Source organism: Brienomyrus brachyistius, chromosome 9 (assembly GCF_023856365.1).
Source record: "Brienomyrus brachyistius isolate T26 chromosome 9, BBRACH_0.4, whole genome shotgun sequence".
NCBI lineage: Eukaryota > Metazoa > Chordata > Actinopteri > Osteoglossiformes > Mormyridae > Brienomyrus > Brienomyrus brachyistius.
In genome coordinates this window covers 7,757,134-7,781,061 of record NC_064541.1, presented here as the reverse complement: position 1 = coordinate 7,781,061, position 23,928 = coordinate 7,757,134, and the positions used below count along the sequence as shown (strand labels likewise).

Sequence of the window (23,928 nt, the reverse complement as noted above, 5' to 3'; positions counted from 1 at the left end):
GGTCTGTACGCTGTTTTTTCTTTGCTTAACTATAAAATCATTCTAACTTACATCCAATCATTTCACATGACTACTCATCCAGTATAGAGTCCCAGTGCATGAGGAGCCTATCGCACTAGTGAAGGGTACAAAGCCTTTGAACAGGCCGGATGCCTCCCTGCTGAAGACACTTGCATACTCATCTCATTGGCTTCCAGTTAAGTCTCGAATTGACTATAAAATACTGCTATTAACTTATAAAGCACTAAATGGCCTTGCACCAGAATACCTTAGTGATCTGCTGACCACATACAACCCTCCACGCTTGCTTCGCTCTCAAGCCATGGGATATCTGTTAGTGCCTAGGGTAGAAAGAGCTACGGCAGGCTGCAGAGCCTTCTCCTACAGAGCTCCTCAGCTGTGGAATGGTCTTCCACCGGATGTGCGTGTTTCAGGTTCACTCTCAATATTCAAGTCCAGACTAAAAACACACCTGTTTAGTTTAGCGTATAGGGACACTAGTTCTAGCTCTAGCTAACTCCTCACTCCCAGTCAGACCTATAGTGTGAGGTGTAGAGCTGGGTGGGGATCGGTGCCATTGGCTTTGGATAAACTGGACTGTCAGTGCTGTCACTCTGGCTTCAGAATCCCTTGTGGAATTGGAGTGCTGACATTCAGGGATTCCCCATGCCTGCATTCCCACTTGTCTCTCCCTCCTACTGATGCTGCCATAGCCATATCTACCAAGACATTTTGAAGAATTCTATGCTTCCAACTATGTGCGATAAGTTTGGGGACGGTAATTTTCTGTTCCACCATGACTCTGCCCCACTACACAAAGCAAAGTCCATAAAGATGTGGTTAGGTGAATTTGCTGTAGAAGAACTTAACTGGAGCCCTGACCTCAACCCCATTACGCATGTTTGGGATGAATTAGAAGGGAGATTGTGGGTCAGGCCATTACGTCTAACAGCGGTGTGAAATTTTCATTGCATAAATTGTAAAAAATGTAAATGTAATGTAAAAATACCTGTAAAACGAGTAAAACAATGTTAATTTTCAATGGTTTCCCATTTTACTTAGAGGGTCGTAAACTGTAATTCCTTTGCTCTCTTCCTGTGGGTGCAGATTTGGACGTCGTTTGTTTGTCAGTACTTCCCACTTACTGTTACTGACAGTTAATCTCATTGTACCGATAAACTGCCAGGCTTGGACACGACCAGGACTTTGGAATGCAGCTGTGTAGGAGGTAAAAACATGCCTACATCTGCCCCCTCAACAGCTCAATGCTTGTCAACACGAACACACTGAAACCAGCGCAATGCCATTTCTTATTTTAGTTTATATAAATATATACATGAAGAATTGCGTAGCGCAGTGACAGCAGTATCACATATGAGCTATAGGGTCATGAGTGTCATGAAAACCCGACCACTGTTGTTTGCATATAGAGTTGCACATCCCCTCTCACCACTTCCTAAATTCTTCACAGGTATGAACTAATTAAGCAAGACTGTTAAAAATCTGGCAATGCAAACTCACTGAAGGAGAACCACCGCGCAGGTTGTAACTGATTGTGTAACCAAAACCAGTGAGAGTGTGAGGTCATTATAGTCCTACATCAAATAACTAACATTTTTTCTCACAATCAGATTTAAGCAATTTAATAAACACTGGATTTCACAATTCTCCAACGGTTACATCTGCTGGTTCCTTCCCCTAAATCCTACTGGCTTTCCAGTAAATAGATCACATGCCACTGAGGATTTCCTTAGCTCACATTGCAAGTGATACGATCTATATTCAAAGCACAATATTTCAACATTACTGCCATCAAGGGTTTCGTTTCTTAAATTCAGCTGCCAACTATAGCCAAGAAGAATCCGTTCATAACAACCGTCCATACACAGTTGCCCCAGAAACACAAGATTTGGAAAAAACTATATAATACGGCAGATAAAGTAAGTGTTCACACCCCTTTTAAAATGCCAGGTTTTTGTGGTGTAAAAAAATGAAAACGCTGTATGTCATTTCGAAACACTTCCCACCTTTAACGTGACCTATAACCTGTACAATTCAACTGAAAAATAAGCAAATCTGTTAGGGGGAAAAATGTAAAGATATCAAAATACATACAATATTCAGGTTGCACACCCAAAATTAATACTTTGTTGAAGCAACTTTTGATTTAAATACAGCATTCTGTCTTTTTGGGTAGGAGTCTATCAGCATGCAGCATCTTGACTTGGCAGTATTTGCCCACTCTTCCTTACAAAAGCGTTCCAAGTCTGTTAGACTGCAAGGGCATCTCTTGTGCAGTGCCCTCTTCAGGTCACCCAGCAGATTTTCAATTGGATTTAGCTCTGGGATCTGACTGGGCCACTCCAAAGCTTTAATTTTATTCTGGTGAAGCCTAATAAGTAAAACCTCATAGAAGAGTGAGGGACAAAACAGATTATATATACTAGGTGTAAATTAACCCAAAGCAAGTGAGTGTTATGAGCCGTAACCATGGGGGCCTCTGGTGGCAGAGAAGGGAAGTGCGTACATGACAGAACTCCACTTCTGGCAGGTAGAAGGCAAAGCCTGAACCCTTTAATGTGCTGATATGCCTCCGGGTTTAAGAACAATGGACGTTACATGTTTGGTTGTGAATAGGGCCTCCCGGCTTATTGATGACCATAAGCCTCTTTATGTTACGTATGAATTTTACGGACTGGTAAAACTTGCTAAACCAGGGGGATTCAGGGACGAGGCGGTCCTGACGGTAAAACATCTCAACAGAGGGGGCGGACCTTTTTGCCGGGGGGGGGGGGGGGGGGGGGGGGTTAAACATTTTTTCAACTTTTCAACTTTTTTTGAAATGCAGGTGCTGGTCCATAGATCTGGGTCTGGAAATCCCTAATGTACAATATCCCCATCTGGCATCCCCCAATACCCCCCAAGTCCATATCCTAGATCCTTCCTAATTCACCAGGTAGTACAGTCGCCAACCCCATTGCCTGGAGTCCAGGAGGATAAGGGCGTGTGATTGGGGCAAAACACATTTCCCCTGCCAAATTCAGAGGTGGTGAAGAATGACAGAAACTGGACTGAAATTCAAAGGTATTATACAATAACGGTGACTCAATAAAATGCAACAGTGTTCCAAATGATGATGAAATGCATTGCCACCTTTTCAAGTGACATTTCTTGTAAGATCCGTCTCTGGATATGTCTGGAACACTGGCTGGTAAACACTAACTTAATAAATCCAATCTCATCTGCATATGTGAATTCAAGTAGAGAGACACTGGTCTCAAGATAGCTTCCTGCAAATAGGGGAGTATAAGATATCAGGGGGCATTTTGAGGGGTTGTTTACACATACTAGAAATTTAAATAAATCCTACACTGTTGAAAGGAATAAGATGAATAAATAATTAAATCAAATATTTGGAGATTTTCAGTAGTTGAAGAAATAATTCACTACTTTATGCTTCTGATCCTTTTGACATTTTAGTATCATTTATATAAAATCATTTCATGATTAAAAATGTATACATGACATTTTATATAGATTCAATTTTACACTTAATTTGAAGTAGATATCATCCAGTTTGAATGCTGCATTACTCTTTATCCACTGCAGGTAAGCTGCGATCCATGCAATGGATAAGCAGTTATGGAAAACTAATAAATGAACGGAATTAAACATCAGATCAGATTAATAAAACCTAAGAATATCTAATGATATTATTGCTCAGGCATATATGCAATGCATAATACAGGCATGAACGAATCAATTTTGTGGGTAACTAGCTTCAGTATTCCTTTCTGTTTAATGTATAACTCTGCAAAAAAGATATTTAATATTTAAAGTAAAACTAAAAGTAAACGTAAAAGTAAACCACATGGATCACTCTTTACTTCAAAGGCTGCATGGTGAATGAATGTACAACACTAGTGCCTCACAGCTTCAAAATCAGGGTTCAAATTGTGTGTGTGGAGTTTTCATACTGGCAATGTGTTGCATGGGTTTCCTACCCTGGTGCCTTGTTTTTGCATCCCTTATTGGACTGGACGTGGCAGTCCTAATGGCAATGTGAGAGCGGTCACATGATGCCCTACATTATTTTCAACAGACTCCAGGATATGCATCTGAAAGACGGATTGTTGAATGATAGAAATATGGCAAAACAAATAGAAACACTCAACACAATTGACTGCTATTGTGCATATTTTTTATGTCTGCTAAACCCTGTATTGAATATGAAGCTGGATGGATGGATGGATGGATGGATATTTAGATCCAGAATATGTCTGCAAAATCTGCAAAAATGGGTAAATCTAACCAGCTGCATTGGAAGGACGGGAATGTGAGGTGACTGAACTGCCATTCATTGAATAGATATACAGGTATATCACTGGACCCAAACCATCCTGATCACAAGCTGTTTTCACAGCTGGAGTCTGGTATGAGGCAATGAAACATTAGATCAGGAACAGATTAAAGAACAGTTTCTTCCCCCAAGCCATCCACACCAGTATCTATTCATGTTCTTTCTACTGGGTGCATTTCATTTCATTCATTCTACAGTAAGCATTTCATTACACTTATTGTACATGACCGAAAAAAAAACTCGAATTGCTACTAGAGGTAATGATTTAACTACTTTTGAAAAGAATAAATGGTAAATTTCCCTGTAAGTCAACATTTAATATTCAGTACTGCCATATGGATCAAGCTATTTATTAGCCATTTATTTAGGATCAATTTGCGCATATTTGAAAATAAGTGCAGTAAACACTTCGACAAAGAATCATAAATTAAGAGTCATGTTAGTCCCTCCATTACTGGCATAATATTTGGACCAATATGAAAACGGGGCCACCATCAGGCTCCACAGCATTTGTGGATAGATTTAATGGGGTCCTTGAACTCGGATGGAAAAAAATACATCTTGATATGCAACGCTGAAATTTAATGTTTCCTTCTATTATGTCAGCAACAAATCACCAAACAGTACTGGCTGTACCTGTGACTTTGTCACCACTAGAAATCACAGATATTTCCATATCACATTACAGCCATTTCAGGTATATCTAAGTATATACATATTTCTTTTTAAGGAGTCATGAGACCTGCCGCTAGCTTGCATGCGATTGCGGTCTTCCCGATCCATAGGCATCACTAAAGCGACCCATAGCACAAAAATAACTCCTGATCTAAGGAACAACATGTTTTGGGAATTCTTGCAATTACCTTTGTCCATGTAACAAAAAAAATACATTTGTGGTGCCAGATTATTTGTTTTCCAGTGTGAAACAATTAGCTATATTCTTCCATATAACTTCCATAACCATTTAATGAGTTCAGTTCTAGACTTATTGCTCAGTTTATGCAAATGGATGAATAAGTGTTAATTACGCGTCTTTCCATTTATTGTGGTGGTTAAGATAATGGACAGGTCTATTTTTCAAGTCGTACAAGTAGAGGCATCGCCAGGCCGGACATTCCGAATCCAAACGATTCCCAAATGATTTGTTTAGCGGAGACGTTTTAGCAACCATGCCCCCTTGCCTGGTCGAGCACCCGCACTTCGAACAGTCTTTGCATGGCACTGCCCCGAAAGTATTAATAATCTATCAAACGTCCTTCGTATAGTTATGTCTCTGCTCTTCGTGGGCGTTCAAATATCCCCCGTGCAGCCAATCGATAATTGTTCGTTTTTCCCTTTAACTCGATGTTTACTGAAATCATCTACATCTCCTGGTCTGCAGACGCTCGTTAAGATGGCTACGAGTGAAGGTATGGAGGTAGCCGAAAGAAGTGGAGAAAACAGCAGCGGCGGTCAAAACGATGGATATGATAATGCATGCATATTTTGCAAGATTTTGAATAAAGAAGTTAAATCTGATCTGCTGTATTCTGTAAGTATGATAAGTCAAACACCAGTTTTCGTGCTAGCTCTGACAATGACAGCGAATAGATGTTCTAGTTATCGACGGTCAGTAAAAACTAGGAGTGAAGAAAATTATGAGAACTTCATGAAATATTACTTATGTAGCTGCTCATGTGAGGGTATTGGCTAGAAGTGCTTGAATGCAGAACAGGTGTTGTGCTCCAAACTGCCCCCATGCCCCCTCCTCTTTTTAAAGGCGATATCGCGTCGAGTCTCCTGCTCGGCAGAAGCGACCGCTCGCTGCAACTTTATTTTTCTTACCCTAAAGAAGACTAAAAAACACGAACATTACTGGTTTATTATGGCAGTTTACAATCAAACCTTAAGTTAAGATTAACGACCTCCTGTAAAACGTTGTAAATGTGGACACTTGCTACCTTTTCATTCAAACGCGAGGTATAATATTTTTATTTTTGCACCGTCACACCAGGAAATATGACATCGAACCAAACACCAAAAGTAATCAGGAAATCAGGAAGCAATTTTTCACTATTCCCCGCAGCGATTACGCCAAGAGTGCAGTTTAAAGCACAACACCTGTCCCTCATCAGAGGATCGGTACTCTGATCTGCCCGCACTGAATAACAAGGGGCGTACTGACACCGGGTTTTCCCCACTTAAAGCCATGTTTGCTACGATACACTATTTAAATCATTCATGGCGGAGACAGAGGAAGTCCAGTGATTTGACTTAGCTTTTTTAATTAAATAAAATTGACGTTACACGCAAGGCATCACTAAGCATTTCACTGTACACCAACCCCCGAAATAGACAATAATCGAATATAGGCACAGAATGATATACAACAATTTTGTCTGTGTCACCACAGGATGAAGAACTTTCCTGTTTCAGAGACATAAACCCCGGCGCGCCACATCATTATCTGGTGGTTCCTACAAAACACGTCGGGAACTGTAAATCCCTGCAGAAAGATCATATTCCCCTAGGTTATTAATAATAATAATAATAATAATAATAATAATAATAATATTCACAAGCACCTGATTTTCTAAAGGTGCAATGTCTTTAGCTGGGTTGGTCTCATTTATTGCCTGTCAACAGTGGAGAAGATGGTGGAGTTGGGGAAGACCATGCTGCAGAACAATAACATAACAGATCTTGATGATATCAGGTATGACTATGCTCACCTTTCCCTGCAGAATATCGACAGATTAATGTCATTTTGCTTCATTTGAAAGGCTTATTGTTTACTTTGGATTTGGGTAGCACTTCAGCTTCACACTGCCGGACTTGTTTGATCAATTCCCATCCCTGGCTTTTAATATTTTACAAACTTTACTGTATTTATTTCTGGACTATCCGTCTGTCTTCTGATGACTTACAACCCCGTCAGGGTCACAGGGTTTGTCTGTACTAACGGAGGTTAAATACTACCGACTATCTTCACAGGCTGGGCTTCCATTGGCCTCCTTTCTGCTCTGTGACTCACCTGCACCTCCACGTACTGGCACCAGTCAGTCAGATGGGGTTTACGTCACGCCTCATATACAGACCCAACTCCATGTGGTTTATTACAGTAAGCACTTCCGCCAGGTCCTTGGTCACATTACTCAGAATGCACTCTTCAGTTATCAATTTAAAATGAAGTTGATCTATTAAGTTCAGTTTGGTCACCACCGGTGTGCAACGATCACTGCATTGTACTTCATGCATTTTGTACAGAGAGCTTATCTCAATGCATGCTTTCTCATATGTCCTTGTGTTACTACTCTGATGCACTTACAAATACCAACAGGAAACCAGACCCAAAATTGATTCTTCTGTGTCTTTCTGCATCTGTGTTCAGGTTGACCAGCTGATCCAGAGGCTGAACCTCATGAGCAGTGACCCGGTCCAGTGAAACACGTTCCACTCTGTCAGGCAGGGCATGAGTACGTTAGTGCTCATTCTGTCTCTGCATGGGCCGCATCTGGAAGAACACTGACTCTGAATGTTTGGAATGAGTTCAGAATATGCTGCTAAGCACCAGCACATTTATTACGTTAAATCACAGCGTGATGCGAGTGCAATGTGATATGAAGTACTGACGCCTGTAACTCGTAAGCAGATGAGTACGTAACTTGATATAATCCATCAGTAAAATTTTGTTTTTTTCCTATTTGCAAATATGCTTCATAGAAGCATGGATACCCTTTTGAGACGAGGCCTAAGTCATTTTCTCTAACTGGAAGGTTTTATACCCCCATGACCTTCATGCAACTTAAGACTCTAATTTCTCAAATTGTTCCTGTCCAATTGCATAAAAGGTCAAATGGCACATTTCACCATAGCCGACATAATTATTTACCCATAATGCACCTGCCAGCAGTGGACATACAGCAGACTGTCACCGTCCTCCAGTCTCTGTGGATAATTAACATATTGTTGCTTGATTGAATGTATTGCTAGGAACAGAAAAGTTAACAGTATAAAGAGTGACATGAAGAACTAACCCTTAAATGATGTATAAAGGCAGGAAAGGCTCTCAAATTCAGGGCTTGGTTCAAATATGGTTGTAAATTTAATGTTCAAGTCTGTATATTGAAAAATATTAATTATTGTAATAAATGCTTTGTCTAATGGCTTGGACATTTGTGTCCAGATGAACTTTTAAACAAATATGATTCTTGCATCTCAGTAATTTACCCCTATATTATTTTCACTGAAATTCATTAAAAACATAAGCATTTGAAGCAGGGCAGTCAGCCCTTTACAATCCAGTGCTTATCGTAAAATAACTATAGTTTTAACCACGGTAAATATCAAAACTGGTGTGTATCTATTCAAATATCTATGTCCCTAAGTAGCTTCTGCATTAGCAATGCAGTGATTTAGCAGAATGGTGGATATCGATTCTGTAACCAAGGTATGTGAGAGCTGGCAAGATTTTGTGATATGTTAGTGAAAAATATGTATAAGCATCATTTAAAGACAAACATCACCTCAAGTCCAGCACTCAACACCTAGTGTACAATGGCACTTTATTCCTTATTATCTTGTATTAGTCTCTTAGTTTTCCTTTTTAGATAGTATAAGGATACATTGTTTCCACTTTATGATTTGACATTTGTAAAGGTTTACTTGTATACAAGTAAAGTGAACTTTGCTGAGGTATAAGCTGAGGTCAGGCCCCCCAGTGGACTGGTATTCCAGGTGGGGATCTTGTCCTGAGGTCACCATTTCACACCATAGTTTTATTGGGTGTGACCAGCACTGATCACTGCAGCAGAGTAATGAGGACTCCGTCGTCCTGTCCCTGCCACAGCATCTCGCCGTCAAAGTGGACCAGTCCCTGGCGTCGAGCCCGCAGCAGTACTCCCACCACCTTGTTGGAGATGCTGACATAGCACTCGAACAGTCTCCCAAACTCCACCGTGACTGTCCCATCCTCACGGCGCTCGCCTATATCTTTGATGACGTCACATAGCTCCTTTACCTCTCTCCCGATGTGTGAGTGCGCATCGAAACCTCGCTGCTCCGTTTTGGATCCCTCCTGGGGTCTTCCATATCCCGCCTGTCCCTTCCTGATGCGTGCTGTCACCTCTCTGCCATCGCTAAACGGGTTGTGTTTCTGGTACTCCCGGTGATCGCTGGACCAATTCTGCCAGCTGTCCTTTAACCCTTTCACAGAGCTTGCACATGATCCCGTTATAGTGTTACCCGTATCATCCGCATTATCCGTATTCATGATAGGGCTGCTGTATAGGAACACACAGTGGATCAGCTTACAACCAGGCATGTCATTTTCTGCAAGGGGAAAAAGGTCGTATTGGATTGGCAAGCAAGTTCTGCTAATATTCCATGAACTAATAATCATCATATCAAATATACCCTTGCTTAAAATGTCTTTCGTCAAAATTTTACATATGTATTTTAAAAATACATGTCATAAAAAATTCTTTTGAAACATTAAAATATTTGCTCCACCTTGATTAACCATTCGCACATCACCATATAAGGTAACGTGTATTCATCGTCCAGCAAATATCCAGGTCAGAGTGCGCACATTGCAGGTAAATAGCGTTAATGTTGCCAACAGCCTGTTTTACAGGTAAGCTAATGACTCTCGAAACGATGACGCATGAAGTACGCGCACAAAGTTTAGCATAAACAGATGCAGTTATCGAACAGTCTCATACACAATCGATTCGTATCATTGTTATTTCCCAGACGTGCTGCAACTTTCATGCGGGTTTAAAATTAATTTTCGCTGAACTACAGGACTTTTCAACATATAAGTGGCAACGTATCTTATTCGTGTTGTCTCTGAGATTTTTCATCCTATTTACATATAGTCACAGAAAGGCATTTATAGTTACTTTTTACAAACCTTCTTTACTTGTCACGATGTTTATTTATCTTCAGCCTTGCGGCGACACCCCGGAGATAACATTCCTGTTATCTTTACTTTGCTCTCTGCACAGCTTAAGTGCGGATGATGCGGATACTTTCTGACCTCATAACACTGACTGACGTGTTCAGAAGCCAATCAAAGCTTCGAGCCGCTTTACATGTCAATTGTTATCCAATCATCTGTTGTTGTTATACCGATGGGCTGAGTTTAGAAAAAGAATCTTATGAGGTTGGTTTTAGTTACGTTTGTTTGCGAATGCTTAGTTCAACCGCACAGGGAATACATACAAACCGAGTTAAAGACAATTTTCAGTTGGGTGACATTATTGATATGAAAACAGTTTTTACTGCAAAGACTGAAGCACGGTCCTTTCTTATATATACACTCTACAAACAAACAGATGTCAGTTCATTAATCGGAAATGACAATTACTGACTTTTTATCAAGGTCTGCAGAGATACCTCACAATACATACATAAAAATACAAGCTCAATCATAGAACACGTCACACAGCACAAAATGATCAACATGGGGCTTATCTCTATTTTGTCATATATTCGCTCATGTATTTATATCCCTGAGTACGACTGACAAGCTATTACTCCTTGTGGAATGCAGATTCACAGCATCACGATGTATATGTTTACAAGGAAAGATACCAGAAATAGAACTGTTTAGAAAGTTCTGCTAAACAATTCGTGCTTCTAGACTGTAAAGCAGTGAATATCTCTCAGTTATGTTAAATCTACTGAAAAAAGCACATAATGTTGGAGTGTTGTAGTAAAAAAAAATTCTTGCCACTAGCTCTTTTTTGCTGTGTCATCGGTATCTTTTTCGTAATTCTGTCGGTATTTTATGTATACCTTTAATTTAAATAAACAAATTAAAAGTTGTGAATAGCAGCAATTGTGAAACATGATGTGGAACCCCATGTAATAGGGAGGTATTTCCGTAAAGTCTATTTTAGACGTGACACGCAACATGGCGCTTCACTGTAGTCGAGCGTGTAGGCAATATTTGCTACATCTAGCCCAAGATAATATTGAATTTAGACTACCGGTACGTCTTCATCCATTTGAATGAATTTTATGTTTATTTAGCGTATTTCAGAGGTTTGATCGCAAAACGTTAATTTTCGCTGACCGCAAAAGGACAGTTTTCCCCGTTCAGTTTTTTCAATTATCTGACTTGTGCAGAAATAAATCGCTAGCTGTGTTGTTAGCCACAGTGTAATTTTTATTTTTATATTTACCACCTAGACGACCGGTCCGATATCTTTAATATATAAAATACTATATACTGAATTTGAGCTTGGTGCGATTTCATATACCATGCAAAGTGATTGTAGTACCTATTTGTGTAGTCACTCTTAAACCCTGTCTAATCTTTTACAGGAGATCAAGGCACTGCTATCGCTAAGAGGCAAACAATTTTGTCCCGCAGAAAACTTTAAAGAAAGGGTAAACAGTATTTACTCAACAATAACTTGTCAAGTAAATCTGGATTTTGTAACGGAATACAAAAAAAACTAATACCAACCTTTCTGGTTTCACCCACCCACAATCTAAATAGTCTCCATTCTGGGTTCTGAATAATGTGTCTGAAGATGACGTGCTCAGTATCATGGGAAGAACTGTGTGTGCCAAGTAAGTGTTCGAAGAATAATTATCCCAATTTAAATGATTTGAGGGACAACAATAGTTTCAATTCTTCTAAAGGATCCAATGGCGTAACTTTGGCTGGAACATTGAAGGGGGGAGGTTGAGGTCTCCACACATTACGGGAGAAACATGATTATTCGGGGGGTTGTATTAGCTGGCTTTGAGTTATTGGGGGGGGGCTACAACCCCCCCATACCCCCTGTAATTTACGCCCATGAAAGGAACCATTTGATAAAGTTGTTGAAGGGTTACCATTCTAAGATAGATGAAGTAGGAATTATTTTGGACACTGATTCTGTTAGCAGGAAAGTAAAAATGCGACTATTCATGATATATTTAATAAGATCGAAGGAATTTAATGGGATGTAGTTTTATTGGGAAATATTTTTCATGTCTTGTGCCTCAGATCAGTGTTTGAACTATGGGGTCATGGACGAACACCCAGTGAACTGCAGGCATCCCTTCAGAAATACCCCACAGATGACATGGTGAGTGGAAAAACTAAACGACTAATAAAACAAAACCAGTTAGCCACTGGTACTTACATTTGTTTCTCCTCTTCATTGACAGGCCCCTTTTATACAGAAAGAGTCAACATATAAAATAAATGTGTATACGTTCAACAAGACCCTGGTCTTCAAGGACAGAATTAAGAAGATCGATGTGAGTGTCATACTGGACAGTGTTTCAGGATGAGTGGTAGTGGAGCTGAGCAGAAGGGGAGCTTCCTTTTCCAGAAGCCATTATCCTCTTCGTGTGTTCAGTCTTTCTCCATCCAATCTGCCATTTGTGTTTCATCCATTCATCCATGCCACTTTATCCAGTATATCCTTTTCCTGGAGTGCTTAGGGCAAGAGACTGGGGAGCAGCCTGGATGGGTTGCCAGCAGGGCTCATTTATTTTAGTTAAAAAAATAAAGCACTGTTGGACACATTGAAATTGGTCATGTCTACTGAGTTGTGTGGATGGAGTAAATACCGATGTAGGTCAAAAGCCGGGCATGGATGTTGGTGTTGGGAAGTATGTGTTCAGTACCTAGTTATATCGGTTAATTCTTTGTGTATGTATTTTCTAGATCAGGGTGGAGTGTGTAATGATCCGTCTTTTATTTCCAGGCCTTGGAGTTCCTCCCGTTTCAAGGAAAGGTGAACTTGAAGAATCCAGAACATATCTTTTGCTTGCTGGAGGATTACGGCTCTGATCCCAATAATATTCCAGATGAGCCTTTCTATGTATACTTTGGCCGATGGGTGAGCATGTCACATCTTCCTCCATGGGATCTTAAGCAAGGAGTGTTTGTGGTCATCCAGCTTTGTAGCTTATTGTAGTAATATATTCTTCTGCCCAAACTACCAACCCACCCTCTGCAGATTGCTGATGGCCAGCGAGTCCTGATTCGCTCCCATAGCGTGAAGACAAGGCATTTTATCGGGAACACCAGCATGGATGCGGGCCTGTCCTTCATCATGGCCAATCATGCACGTGTCAAAGCCCACGACCTGGTGTTTGACCCATTTGTTGGGACAGGTGAGGTGCCCGACATGAGGGTCAAAGCGTCACATTCTTTTTATGATTACAAGCATTGTAGGTCCACAGTGGAACAAAGAGGACAAAACATGATCCAAACGGACAAAAATAAAAATGTGAAATTTTGTTTGTTTCTTGTTGGTATTTTTAAATATATTTTTTTAAAGTTTGAATCCAAACAAAGGTGATATAATTTCTGTGTGTGAGGGAGATGCAGTGGAAAAGGTGGTACATTGTCTGCATATTGGGTCCTGAACACATCGACACTGCAATTCGACACAGTCTCTGTAAGCGTCCACACTGCAATCTGTCCTGGCATTGACCTGTTTTTCCTTCCTCTCAGGCAGCCTGCTAGTTGCATGCTCACACTTTGGAGCATACGTGTGTGGAACCGACATTGATTACAACACAATCCATGGAATAGGTATGCATACATACCATATGTATTAGGTTGTACATCTTCAGCTTTTAGGGTGGTGAGCTCAGCTTTTGAACAAGATTTCTGACGTCTGTGAGAGATGGAACCTACACAGTCTTTTGTTGCATTTCATCATTGCACTACATTATTGGGGACAGCGTGTGGCTTAGTGGGCTAAGCCTTGGTGCCGGTGACCAGAAGGTCCCACAGCTCCATGGGCACCACAACAGGTGTCCGCCCTTCATAGCCAGCCCACTGTCACCTATAGAGAGGAAGTTGGGGGAGGCGTAAAGAGAATTTCCCCAAGAGGATCAATAATTCTAAAAAAAGTTTTGGCCAAAACTTTTCTCCAGTGAGATTTCAGTACATCTTTACGCAAGTCCCGTACCTCAGGCCAAAACACGCATCCTTCCTTGAATTTTTAACCAACGTTTTCGTATGTGTGGGTGCATGATTGGCGGCACCTGGACACCCCAGGGCCTGACCGTCAGTGTTATTCCAGGAAAAGCATCCAGGAAGAACCAGAAGTGGCGTGGTCCAGACGAAAACATTCGAGCCAACCTCCGCCAGTATGAGACTGAGAAGTTCTATGTGGATGTCCTGGTGTCAGACTCGTCCAAAGCCATCTGGAGACAGGGGCCACTGTTTGACGCCATCATCACTGACCGTACGCTCATAATCTATCACTGTGAAAGGTGGCATGCTGACCAATATTTCTGCTTTTGTCCAGTCCAGCAGTTCAATGTCAGGAGGGGCCCTGCTGCCCATTATCAGCTGACTTGCGTGTTTGGTTCCTCTCTTTCTTAGCTCCATATGGTATCCGTGAATCTACTAGAAGAACAGGCTCCCAGAAAGAGTCAAGCAAGTCAGCAGAAGACTTGTAGGTGTGCCCTCCCACCCCACCCCTACTCATCCCTTTCAGTAGAGATTGCTCCTTCCCCTGTATCTTCTCAGTATTACCCTTCTTATCCAGTACACCAGTGTTTCCCAACCCAGTCCTCGGGGACCACCAGACAGTCCACATTTTTGCTGTCTCCCAGCTCCTAACACCAGGTGTTCTGTGTTTTTGATTGGCTGGGAGCTGGGAGGGAGCAAAAATGTGGACTGTCTGGGGGTCTGCAAGGACTGGGTTTGGAAACACAATAGTAGAGACCTTTTAATCTTCTCACGGTGACAGTTGTTATATACGGTATAGTTGTTATAATCTTAAGGTCTCTTCATCTTAAATATGATTTTGACTCATGATCTGTTGTTTGATCAACGCTTTTTTCAACAGTGTTTACATTTCCATGTTGTGTGTACGCTCGGCCCATTTTTGAAGATGTCCTCTTTGTTGCGCCCTAGCGGTGGAGAGAGTCACGTTCCCGTTTCCATGGCGTATCACCTGAGTGACATCTTTAGTGACCTGTTAAGTTTTGCGGCCCACTGCCTGGTGATTGGAGGGAGGCTGGTTTACTGGCTTCCTGTCTACAGGCCAGAGTGAGTATCAAATATGTTCTGAATGCGCTCTATAAGATTGTATTTGGGCTCAGTGGGTAGCACTGTGGCCTCATACCTCCATGGTCTGAGATCCTGAGTTTGCCCGTGTCTTGTGTCTGGTGGTATCTGAGATAGGCCTGAGTCCTTCCTGTAAGTAGTTGGAAGATGAATGTACACAGCTGTGCTGTACAATACCTAAGCGATATTTTTAATCCTCGGTGGCCCTTCTGCAGAATCAACTGTGAAAACTTTATGCGCTGAATTTATGTTTGAATGCTAACAGGTATGAACTCTGCCTCTTGGTACATTATTGTTTAATTTATTGCTGGAGTACACGGTAATTATGCAGCTGACCACCAGGTGGCAGTGTAACAGTGTAAGCCAGTAAGTGATGGTCTTGCACCACTTTAATCTAGCAGTACCTTTCTCTCATGAGCCATGAGTGGAGCACACAGCACTCTGGTGTGCTCAAGCTGCAAAATACCACCCGTCAACTCCACATTAAAGGGCCGGAGAACTGTCAGACTGGGCATCCTCAAGCATGAAAACATAATTATACTTCACTCTGTCCTCTGTCAGTTCTCCTTTTTGTGACATACCAACAGCAGCAGCTGAATGTCCACTCAAAAAGCATAAAAACTGCATATTTTTCCTGAATCGGCAAAAATTGTCTGACCTGTGGGTAGGAAGAGGCCCCCGATTCTACACGGATGCCATCTGCAGGCAGTGTTTGGGTTCCTTTGTGACTGCTTCAATCACCCTGGTGTTGCCATGTTGGACCGGTGAGGTTAGCCTATGCAAGAACACAGGCAGCATGGCATCTGTCAGGGTCCCTGGATACAGAGGCTCAGCCTCCGGACTTGAGAAGTATTGGGTTTCCTTGGACATTCTTGGGGGTGTCATTTATGACAGGCAGTAGATGTGCCAGGCCAGGTCCAGAGGAGACCAGGTCAGACACATGACAGGTCTGTGGCTCTGGGTTGTAGACTTGAGGTGACAAACAGGAGAGCAGGGGTTGTCAGTGAAATGAAATTGTAGCGAATCACACTGAATTGCAATACTGGTGAATCATATTGTAGTGCATTAGTAGCTACTTTGTTGGCAATGCATCTAGATGTGTATTTTACTGACTTTAGTGATGGAGATGCACATCTCTACGTAGATGGATCTTCTGGGATGGATGTGTAGACCTGGTAGAGTTCCCGATTAACCACAACTATTTTTCACAATGGCTAGGTCGCTAGTTACTGCTATCGGCACGGTAGAATATAAAAATATATTTATGATTCCTCTTATTTATAATCTCTTATTGAAGTGTCGTCTCCTTTGTAAGCTTCTGTTTTGTCTTGTTATAATGCACCCTGACGGGGAAAAAAAGAAAACAGTTGTTCGACTTTAGGAATCACATTCGACTTGGGAATCTTGGACGGAATTTTGGGATAGTCGACTTTCAGGGAAAGGCCCTACTACTGAGCATGCTCAGAAGCTGCGTGATGTCTCCTAGGTACCGGGAGGAGATCGTCCCCCTGCACCCCTGCCTCAGGCTAGTCAGCAACTGCGAGCAGACGCTGTCCAGTCACACATCCCGGCGCCTCATCACCATGGAGAAGATGAAGGAGGTGGAGGTGAGGGAGGCGGGTGGGGTTTGGGCATGTGGGACTGTGCGAGGGACATTATAGATGGTCAGGTGTTCATATATCAGTATCCTTCTGAGAGTCACATTTGCGTCTCGGTAATGACTAATCTTTGTGGGGTTTTGTTTCTTAAAGGAGTGTAGTGTTTTATAGTGCTATTACATCATTTATAAAGGTTTCTTGAGAGTATTAAAGCAGGACTTATCCTAGGATTTGAACCAGCAGTGGTTCAACATCAAATCGTTACATTACAAATCGTTAGTCCCTTCACTACCTGCCGCCATGACTAATCTCTCTGTGCTTTACCGTGCCTAAGCTACATGTAAACCATAGCAATGGCTAGTGGACCAGCTGTCTGTGGGATTTCCCCTGCAGGATTCAGATAAGCAGGCACTGGTGCTGGAGTCCCGCTTCAGCCCCTACCAGGGTCACAACGCCTTCCGGGAAAAGTACTTCAGCGGAATCACCAAGCGCAGCGGGAAGAGTGACGGAAGCACGCTGGTGAATGGCAGCGACTGACCAGCCTGGCAAATGCGTGCAGGCGGTGATTCTGTCTGTCTGGTGGATCCATGTGGGTCTGTAGGAAAAGACTTAAGGCTTTTTTAAGCTTTCTTTTTCATTTTATGAATGTTTATCTTCTACTGCAACACTGTACGGAGTGTTTTTTTTAATTATAAATTATTTTTTAAGGCAAGTCCATCTGTTTCTCAGTGATTAACACCAAATAAATTTGAATTGACAGCATCTTTCACAGCTCTTTTCTGTTCTTTCTTTCTGACAATTCATTCAGGGTGTTTTTTCCCTTTTAGTGCCGTGTGTGATGTAGTGCCGAGGAGGTTTTCAATTATTTAGATTCTTTTTGCACTAATATCTTGGATTCTGTTGCTCCTCTTAGATCTAAGCACACAAAAGTGCTTTCTGAATCTACCCTGCCCTCTGCCGTGCTTGCTGGTGTGCTGAGAGAAAATGGAAAGCTTCACATTTCTAAACTAATTTTAGGTGCACGCCTTTCGGAGTACCAGAGAGCTGTAAAGGCTGCAAAAAAGGAATATGATTGATGAAACCCTTTATTGCTGTTGTAATACACCATGTCACTAGTCACAAGTGCCAGCGAAAAAACTGGCCATCAACCCGGACATACATATACACAAACATAGTATAATAGGGGGTAGACAGGTCAGGAAGACAGGGGCAAACAGAGAGAAGAAAAAGAAGCAGAATAACATGAGGAGAGAGGAGGAGAATAAAAAAACAGCCCCCAGACTGTACTCCAGTGGGGAGGACATTGTAAGAACAAAAAAAAAACTCCTCAGCCACATAAGCACATGGTCACTACACCTTACAACATAAAAAGGCACGACTAGCAACAGGTGAGGGAAATGGGGAGGTGGAGGTAGACAGTATAGACAGACAGCCATCCGGTCCTTACAGTCATTCCTGACTGCGAATGAAATCTATGAAAAGTTTCAGTCTGGCTTTAAATCATATCACAATACTGAAACTGCCCTCTTGCGAGTTACCAATGATCTCATGCAAGATTCGGGTAGCTCCACCGTTTTGGTACTTCTCATCCTTACTGCTGCATTTGACACTGTGGATCATAAACTTTTGCTGTGCAGGTATCAAAGACCTCATGGTTTCAGTCCTACCTATCTGGCCGAAGCTTTTCAGTCCATTTGAGTGAATTCTCTTCAGCTATGACTCCTTTTACTTTTGGAGTCCCTCAAGGTTCTGTCCTAGGCCCTGTACTCTTTTCACTGTATTTCTTGCCACTGCAAAAATATAATATTCCCTTCCACTGTTTTGCAGATGACATACAAGTGTACCTGCTTCTAAGCCTAAGCAGGAATGATTGTATTCAGCCATTGTTCGATTGCTTGAATGAAGTTAAATCTTAGATGAACAGTATTTTTTTTAAAACCTCAATGATAGTAAGACCGAGATTATTCTATTAGGCCAAAAGCAGATTGATTGCCTTTCTGTTCTTTTGGGCCGTCTTTCTCCTTACCTTCGTTCATCTGTTAAGAACCTATTGACAGCGCTTTTATATTTGATAATTAGGTGAGCTCTGTTTTTACCAATTGGGATTTATAGCTAAGGTTAAAGGTTATCTCCTCCTTAAAGATCTCGTGAGGGTTATCCATGCTTTTATAACCTCCCGGTTGGAGGTTATAGGAAGCAAAATTCAAATTCAAAAAACTTTATTTGTCCCCAAGGGGCAATTTAAAAGGCATAGAGGAGCAGCACACACACATAACAGTTGTAATATTTGACACAACAGATGACACAAAATAGACACACAATGAAGTGTGAACGATAATAAATTACTTTAAATACAGAGGCAATAAGGTGCATGATGTTGAAAGTGAGAAAATGAGAATGAGAAAAGCTCGTCTCCTCACTGGTAAGCATAAGCACGACCATATTGGCCTCGCTTCACTGGCTACGTGTGAGGTTTAGAATTGAGTTTAAAATGTTGTTGCTTGTTTTTAAAGTGCTGAACGGGCTGGTACCCCAATATCTCACTGAACTGCTACACTTTTATACTCCGGTTTTTATACTTTTATACTCCATAATTATTTCGGTTATGGACTGAATTTTCTGGGTATATGGAAGGTTTGGACACCATAGCCTGTCCCACTTTCGCTGACATTATACGCATTATACGGTGCCACATTTTTGCTGTGGAAACGCGTGAAACCAGTGCCGGATTGATGGAAATGAGGCTAAAGTGAACTGTCCCTCTCCTGGCTGGGGCAAACACGAGTCATAACCATGCTTATTTGTCACCTCTTAAGTGTGTGTGTGTGTGTGTGTGTGTGTGTGTGTATGTGTGGTCTGATCACCCCCTAGTGGTGTGCGGCAGGGTTGCAGCCGCAGTGCTGCTTGCACTGCTGTCTTGTAGTTACCGAGAATACAATCAATCGCAAATACAATGAAAATTGGCATGTTGGGTTCTTGTGGGTATGGCTAGCATTTGAACTGGTGGGAGGTAGAAACCGGATGTAGGGCCGCAGAGGGAAGATCTGGAAAGGAGTAGGTGGACTGGACTGCAGTGGATGAATGGAGCTGTGACACACAGCAGTCAGTTCATCTGATTTCAAGGGTCAAGGGAAATGAGAAGATGATGGCCTGTAAAGGGAACTGAAAGGGATTATTTTGTTGCAGGGTGTGTTGCGTTACAGTGGGTCAGCAAGACAGTTAGAGGATTTCATTGCAGAGTTGAGTGTTTACACAAACACTTCTTGCCTTTTTGTTTTTCATAGCTGTGTAATGTAAAGCTAAACAAATATGTTTAATATGCTTAGTTTTTATGAATGTGTCACTTAAAGGATCTTTGAAATGCCACAACAACTGCTGAGATTGCACGGCACCTCTGTCGTCGTGGAATCCATTACCTGAACTTCTGTTGACCATGAAAGCACATTAATCGTGACCATGTGTTTTCCTTGGCATGGTTTGATCCATGGGTGCAGAGGTGTATGTCATTTTGCGTAAGGATTAACAATTAACAAGGAGAATATGTGTATCTTCGTATCTGCCTTGCATGGTATATGAGACTCATCTTGCACATCAGGAAAGTGACATATCATCATTCCTCGAAAGACACTCATAGGTCAATTCTTGTGAAATCTGTGCTGCAGAAAGCAGTAGAAGTCATATGTGTCGTAGTGATCTGATGAACACAGAGCGGCTTCATAATTATTTCTGTAAGAACCTCTTCCTCTTCCTCTCTCTGCATTGTGGTGAAAATGCTGTCTTTTTAGAAAAGGTTATGCGCTCTTGGGGATTTCTTTGAGTTTAATCTACCTTCGCCAGCTAACCACTGTTGAAACGGAAACAGAAGGTGAACAGCCAGAGTTGGTTAAGCATGGAAATTATTTAGAGCTCTCGTTGGTATTTGTTGTAGGTTTAACATATTATCAGTCATATATTAATGAAATGTGCGTGTTTTACTGTGATTGTCCTTACAGGCTATAATCGCCATGGTTGCCCTAAAATCTTTCCCCGGTTTTACATATGAATGTGCAAATACCCTAATGTGTTTTTCCTTTTTGAAATTTGCACTCCATGGGGCAGTTCCCCTCTTGACCAGCATACCGACATCCTGGTGCAGGTCATCATCTTCAGCAAGCCCCACAGCATCAAAATAGCATTGAGGTTCACAAGATCGTTCATTTTCATTCGTTTTTCGTTCTCGATTTCAAAGCCCAATCTTAAACTTGCCAGGTGTCTGTCACTAGTTACAGAATTTGGTCGCATGGAAAATGGCAGACTAATTCTACATTCTTTTTTCCTTAATGGTAAAGTGCTTTACAAAACTGCTTTACTGTAACCATAACCTAAAATATCAAATTTTGGGCATTGCTTTGCCAAATAACGTTCATGGACGAAAGCAGGCTCACGGCATTAGAGCTCGATGTGTTTATGGTCCAGGTGGTGTTCTGGTCCAGGAATCTGCAAAGCCTTTAAAGTCACAAAATAAAAGAAACAAAAACATCTTAAAAAGCAGGTCTGTGATGGCTGCATTAGTAGTACCAAATAATGGCTATGTTAATAGTAAAAACATATGTCAGTTTTTTTTACATGTGTTGTGGTGGCAAAATGACCACCAGGGGGCATTTTTGTACTTTTGATTTGAAAATTTTGATGGGACACGAATCCCTTGACAAAACAAGCTTACGAAACAAGTAATTTGCTGACATATCATATTTTTATGTTATGACTAATACTGAATCAAAAATTAATAAAGCATGGAAAATGTCTGTGTCTCTCTTTGGAACACTATTGGTCCGGCCCCTCCTTTGCATTTATCAACTGCTCAGACCTCAAACCAGGAGTTAACAGGCTATAGTTCTAACTCTAGTACCACTGAACTTTACCCAGTAACATCAGTTATTTATAAAAAATAGCGAATTTCTCCTAGACATTAATCAGACACATTAGTCACTCCTTCCTTCTGCATTTCTTTACCACAGACACTAAATCATAAGGAAATGTCACAGTCTGACACCCCCTTCCAGTGAAACCAGTTTATTTAGAGGATTGGTGCTCCTATCATTATCTTTACACGCTGTGTAATCCTCATAAGGTCTTTGGGGGAATTTCCAACATCATCATTCCTTATCTCTCTCCCCAAGACGTGTCTGTTCCTCTACTGTGGCCAAATGATAATGATAGCAGGTAGTGGGTGGTACAGGAAGTGGATGGCAGCTGTTGTACGAAGTGGCCCTCTGGGTCTAACCACTGCATAGCATTTAAATCTCTCTTGCAATATCAAGTGAAAAGAAACATTTTAAATGGCACTTGTGTTGCAGCTGCAGTGAAGCCATGCGTGAAGTGTAAGGTGCTGCTTTTGGGTGGAAGAAAGTAACACGAGTTTTACCCATAGCTTGGTATGTCCTGCAACACTATGAGATTCATATAGGATGAGGCAGGTACTAGCTAGATCTCCGGCTATGTGTTGGGCCATCCACCGTCACCCCTGACTTCCAAAAGGGAACCCACAAGTAAGGGCTGCTTATCCAGCTCCGGGTGGATTTTTGGATCTATCATGGCAAGCATCTCTCCATCTTCCCAGGACACAGAGGGCACACGATCTGCCCATCACAGGGAATGCACTCACACTTGCACGCATGCAGACTGCAGACCATGTCTTTGAGGTTTGCGTGGGAGACCATGTGAAGAACACAGGAAGAACATGCACTCAGAAAGAGGCTGGGAACCAGGCCTTCAGCTCTGGGGGTGTGAGGGGACAGTGTTACCCAATGAGCACCTGTGCCAATCGTAGTTGCAGGAGCTTGCCAGTTCAAGTCACAGATTTATTTCACTGTTGGACCCTGGAAAAAAACATTCATTCCCAACTTCTCCAGGGACTGCATTCTAAAAAATGTATGTTGCTTTGGATAGAAGTATCTGCTAAATACATAAATGGTTGCCAGTTTGAGCCCAGAAGGCAATGATGACCCAAACCTCATATATTTCATTAAACAACTTACCTGCTCTAGTAACCTTCTGGGGGTGTTTTTTCCATAATGGAGGAGGAGAGATTTTGTCGGCTCATTCACCACTTAGCCCCTCGTTACCGTCTCCAGTTCCAAGCTACTTCGCCGACATCTCCCTGCCGGCATTATACATTGCGGTTTGCTACACACATTCATACACTCTTAAGAAGTAACATCAGCAACATCAGTTTCGCTACAGATTTGTGGAGCTTAGAGGTTAACCAGTTATCAGCATTGGTTATCAGTTGTCAGTAATACTAGACAAAAAGAAATCAAATATTGATATGGGTTCCACATTAGTGCACCACTAGTTGTTGCGAATGTTGTTGAAGATCAGAAGGGTCCCATCTGTAAGCTCAACATCACCTGCATGGCCGAGTGTAGATCACGGTTTCCTGCAGAGCATCAAAATGATTGAAGGTTGCTAGCAGTCTGCCTCTGTGGCCCGGCCATCGCCATGGTGTCCTTCCCCAGTACTACAATCTGTTGACTTTTATTCGTATATGGTATATAACTCAAAAAAATTTTTATATGTTCACATGGTGTCATACTTGGAGACACACAGCATACTGGATAGATTCCATTTGGGCTTCCGTCTAGGATACAGCACTGAAACTGCCTTAGCTAAAGTCATAAATGACATAACAATGGCAACTGATGCTGACTATGTGTTTGTGCTAATGTGTTTGGAGCTTAGAATTGCCTTTGACGGGGCTGACCATTTTACTCTATTACATAAACTTGAATTTGATGCTGAGTTGTGTGGAATGGTGTTGAAGGTTTAAATCCTATTTGAATCAGAATCAGAAAATTTTATTGATCCCAGAGGAAATTGCTTATGCGATGACCTTACACACGATTACACACAACACAGAGACAAGAACAATATAAAATAAAATAAGTCTAGATAAAATCTAAATAGAAATC

At 41.6% G+C, this 23,928-nt stretch overlaps 3 protein-coding genes across 5 annotated transcripts; 2 read left to right on the top strand and 1 right to left on the bottom strand.

Moving 5' to 3' along the window:
• Positions 1-5,708: 5,708 nt before the first annotated feature.
• hint3 (histidine triad nucleotide binding protein 3) lies at positions 5,709-8,512 on the top strand. Of its 2 annotated transcripts, XM_049026852.1 has the most exons (6): positions 5,709-5,891; positions 6,753-6,870; positions 6,986-7,055; positions 7,334-7,460; positions 7,731-7,815; positions 8,063-8,512. In XM_049026852.1, the coding sequence occupies exons 1-5, from the start codon at positions 5,754-5,756 to the stop codon at positions 7,782-7,784; spliced, it is 507 nt and encodes a 168-aa protein (XP_048882809.1). In that variant the 5' UTR covers positions 5,709-5,753; the 3' UTR covers positions 7,785-7,815; positions 8,063-8,512. The 2 variants fall into 2 exon arrangements, with proteins under 2 accessions (XP_048882809.1, XP_048882808.1); XM_049026851.1 differs by having other exon boundaries at positions 5,711-5,891; positions 7,731-8,512.
• A 375-nt stretch (positions 8,513-8,887) lies between these two features.
• si:dkey-29b11.3 (actin-binding Rho-activating protein-like) lies at positions 8,888-10,412 on the bottom strand. 2 transcript variants are annotated; one of them, XM_049026853.1, is made up of 2 exons: positions 10,254-10,412; positions 8,888-9,670 (listed from the first exon to the last, which is right to left on the bottom strand). In XM_049026853.1, the coding sequence occupies exon 2, from the start codon at positions 9,660-9,662 to the stop codon at positions 9,141-9,143; it is 522 nt and encodes a 173-aa protein (XP_048882810.1). In that variant the 5' UTR covers positions 9,663-9,670; positions 10,254-10,412; the 3' UTR covers positions 8,888-9,140. The 2 variants fall into 2 exon arrangements, with proteins under 2 accessions (XP_048882810.1, XP_048882811.1); XM_049026854.1 differs by having other exon boundaries at positions 8,888-9,621; positions 10,254-10,401.
• An 810-nt stretch (positions 10,413-11,222) lies between these two features.
• trmt11 (tRNA methyltransferase 11 homolog) lies at positions 11,223-17,740 on the top strand. The gene is made up of 13 exons (XM_049026844.1): positions 11,223-11,336; positions 11,672-11,737; positions 11,850-11,923; positions 12,345-12,426; positions 12,509-12,601; positions 13,054-13,188; positions 13,309-13,465; positions 13,809-13,889; positions 14,386-14,550; positions 14,691-14,763; positions 15,228-15,362; positions 16,867-16,987; positions 17,372-17,740. The coding sequence occupies exons 1-13, from the start codon at positions 11,259-11,261 to the stop codon at positions 17,513-17,515; spliced, it is 1,404 nt and encodes a 467-aa protein (XP_048882801.1). The 5' UTR covers positions 11,223-11,258; the 3' UTR covers positions 17,516-17,740.
• The last annotated feature ends 6,188 nt before the right edge of the window (positions 17,741-23,928 follow it).

Excerpts from the sequence above, each read along its gene's own strand:
- hint3 (XM_049026852.1), top strand. The coding sequence starts at position 5,754 with ATGGCTACGAGTGAAGGTATGGAGGTAGCCGAAAGAAGTGGAGAAAAC. Across the intron at positions 5,892-6,752 it reads AATCTGATCTGCTGTATTCT|GATGAAGAACTTTCCTGTTT; the intron begins GTAAGTATGATA and ends GTGTCACCACAG. Across the intron at positions 6,871-6,985 it reads GAAAGATCATATTCCCCTAG|TGGAGAAGATGGTGGAGTTG; the intron begins GTTATTAATAAT and ends GCCTGTCAACAG.
- si:dkey-29b11.3 (XM_049026853.1), bottom strand. The coding sequence starts at position 9,662 with ATGCCTGGTTGTAAGCTGATCCACTGTGTGTTCCTATACAGCAGCCCT.
- trmt11 (XM_049026844.1), top strand. The coding sequence starts at position 11,259 with ATGGCGCTTCACTGTAGTCGAGCGTGTAGGCAATATTTGCTACATCTA. Across the intron at positions 11,924-12,344 it reads GGAAGAACTGTGTGTGCCAA|ATCAGTGTTTGAACTATGGG; the intron begins GTAAGTGTTCGA and ends CTTGTGCCTCAG. Across the intron at positions 13,890-14,385 it reads CAACACAATCCATGGAATAG|GAAAAGCATCCAGGAAGAAC; the intron begins GTATGCATACAT and ends GTGTTATTCCAG.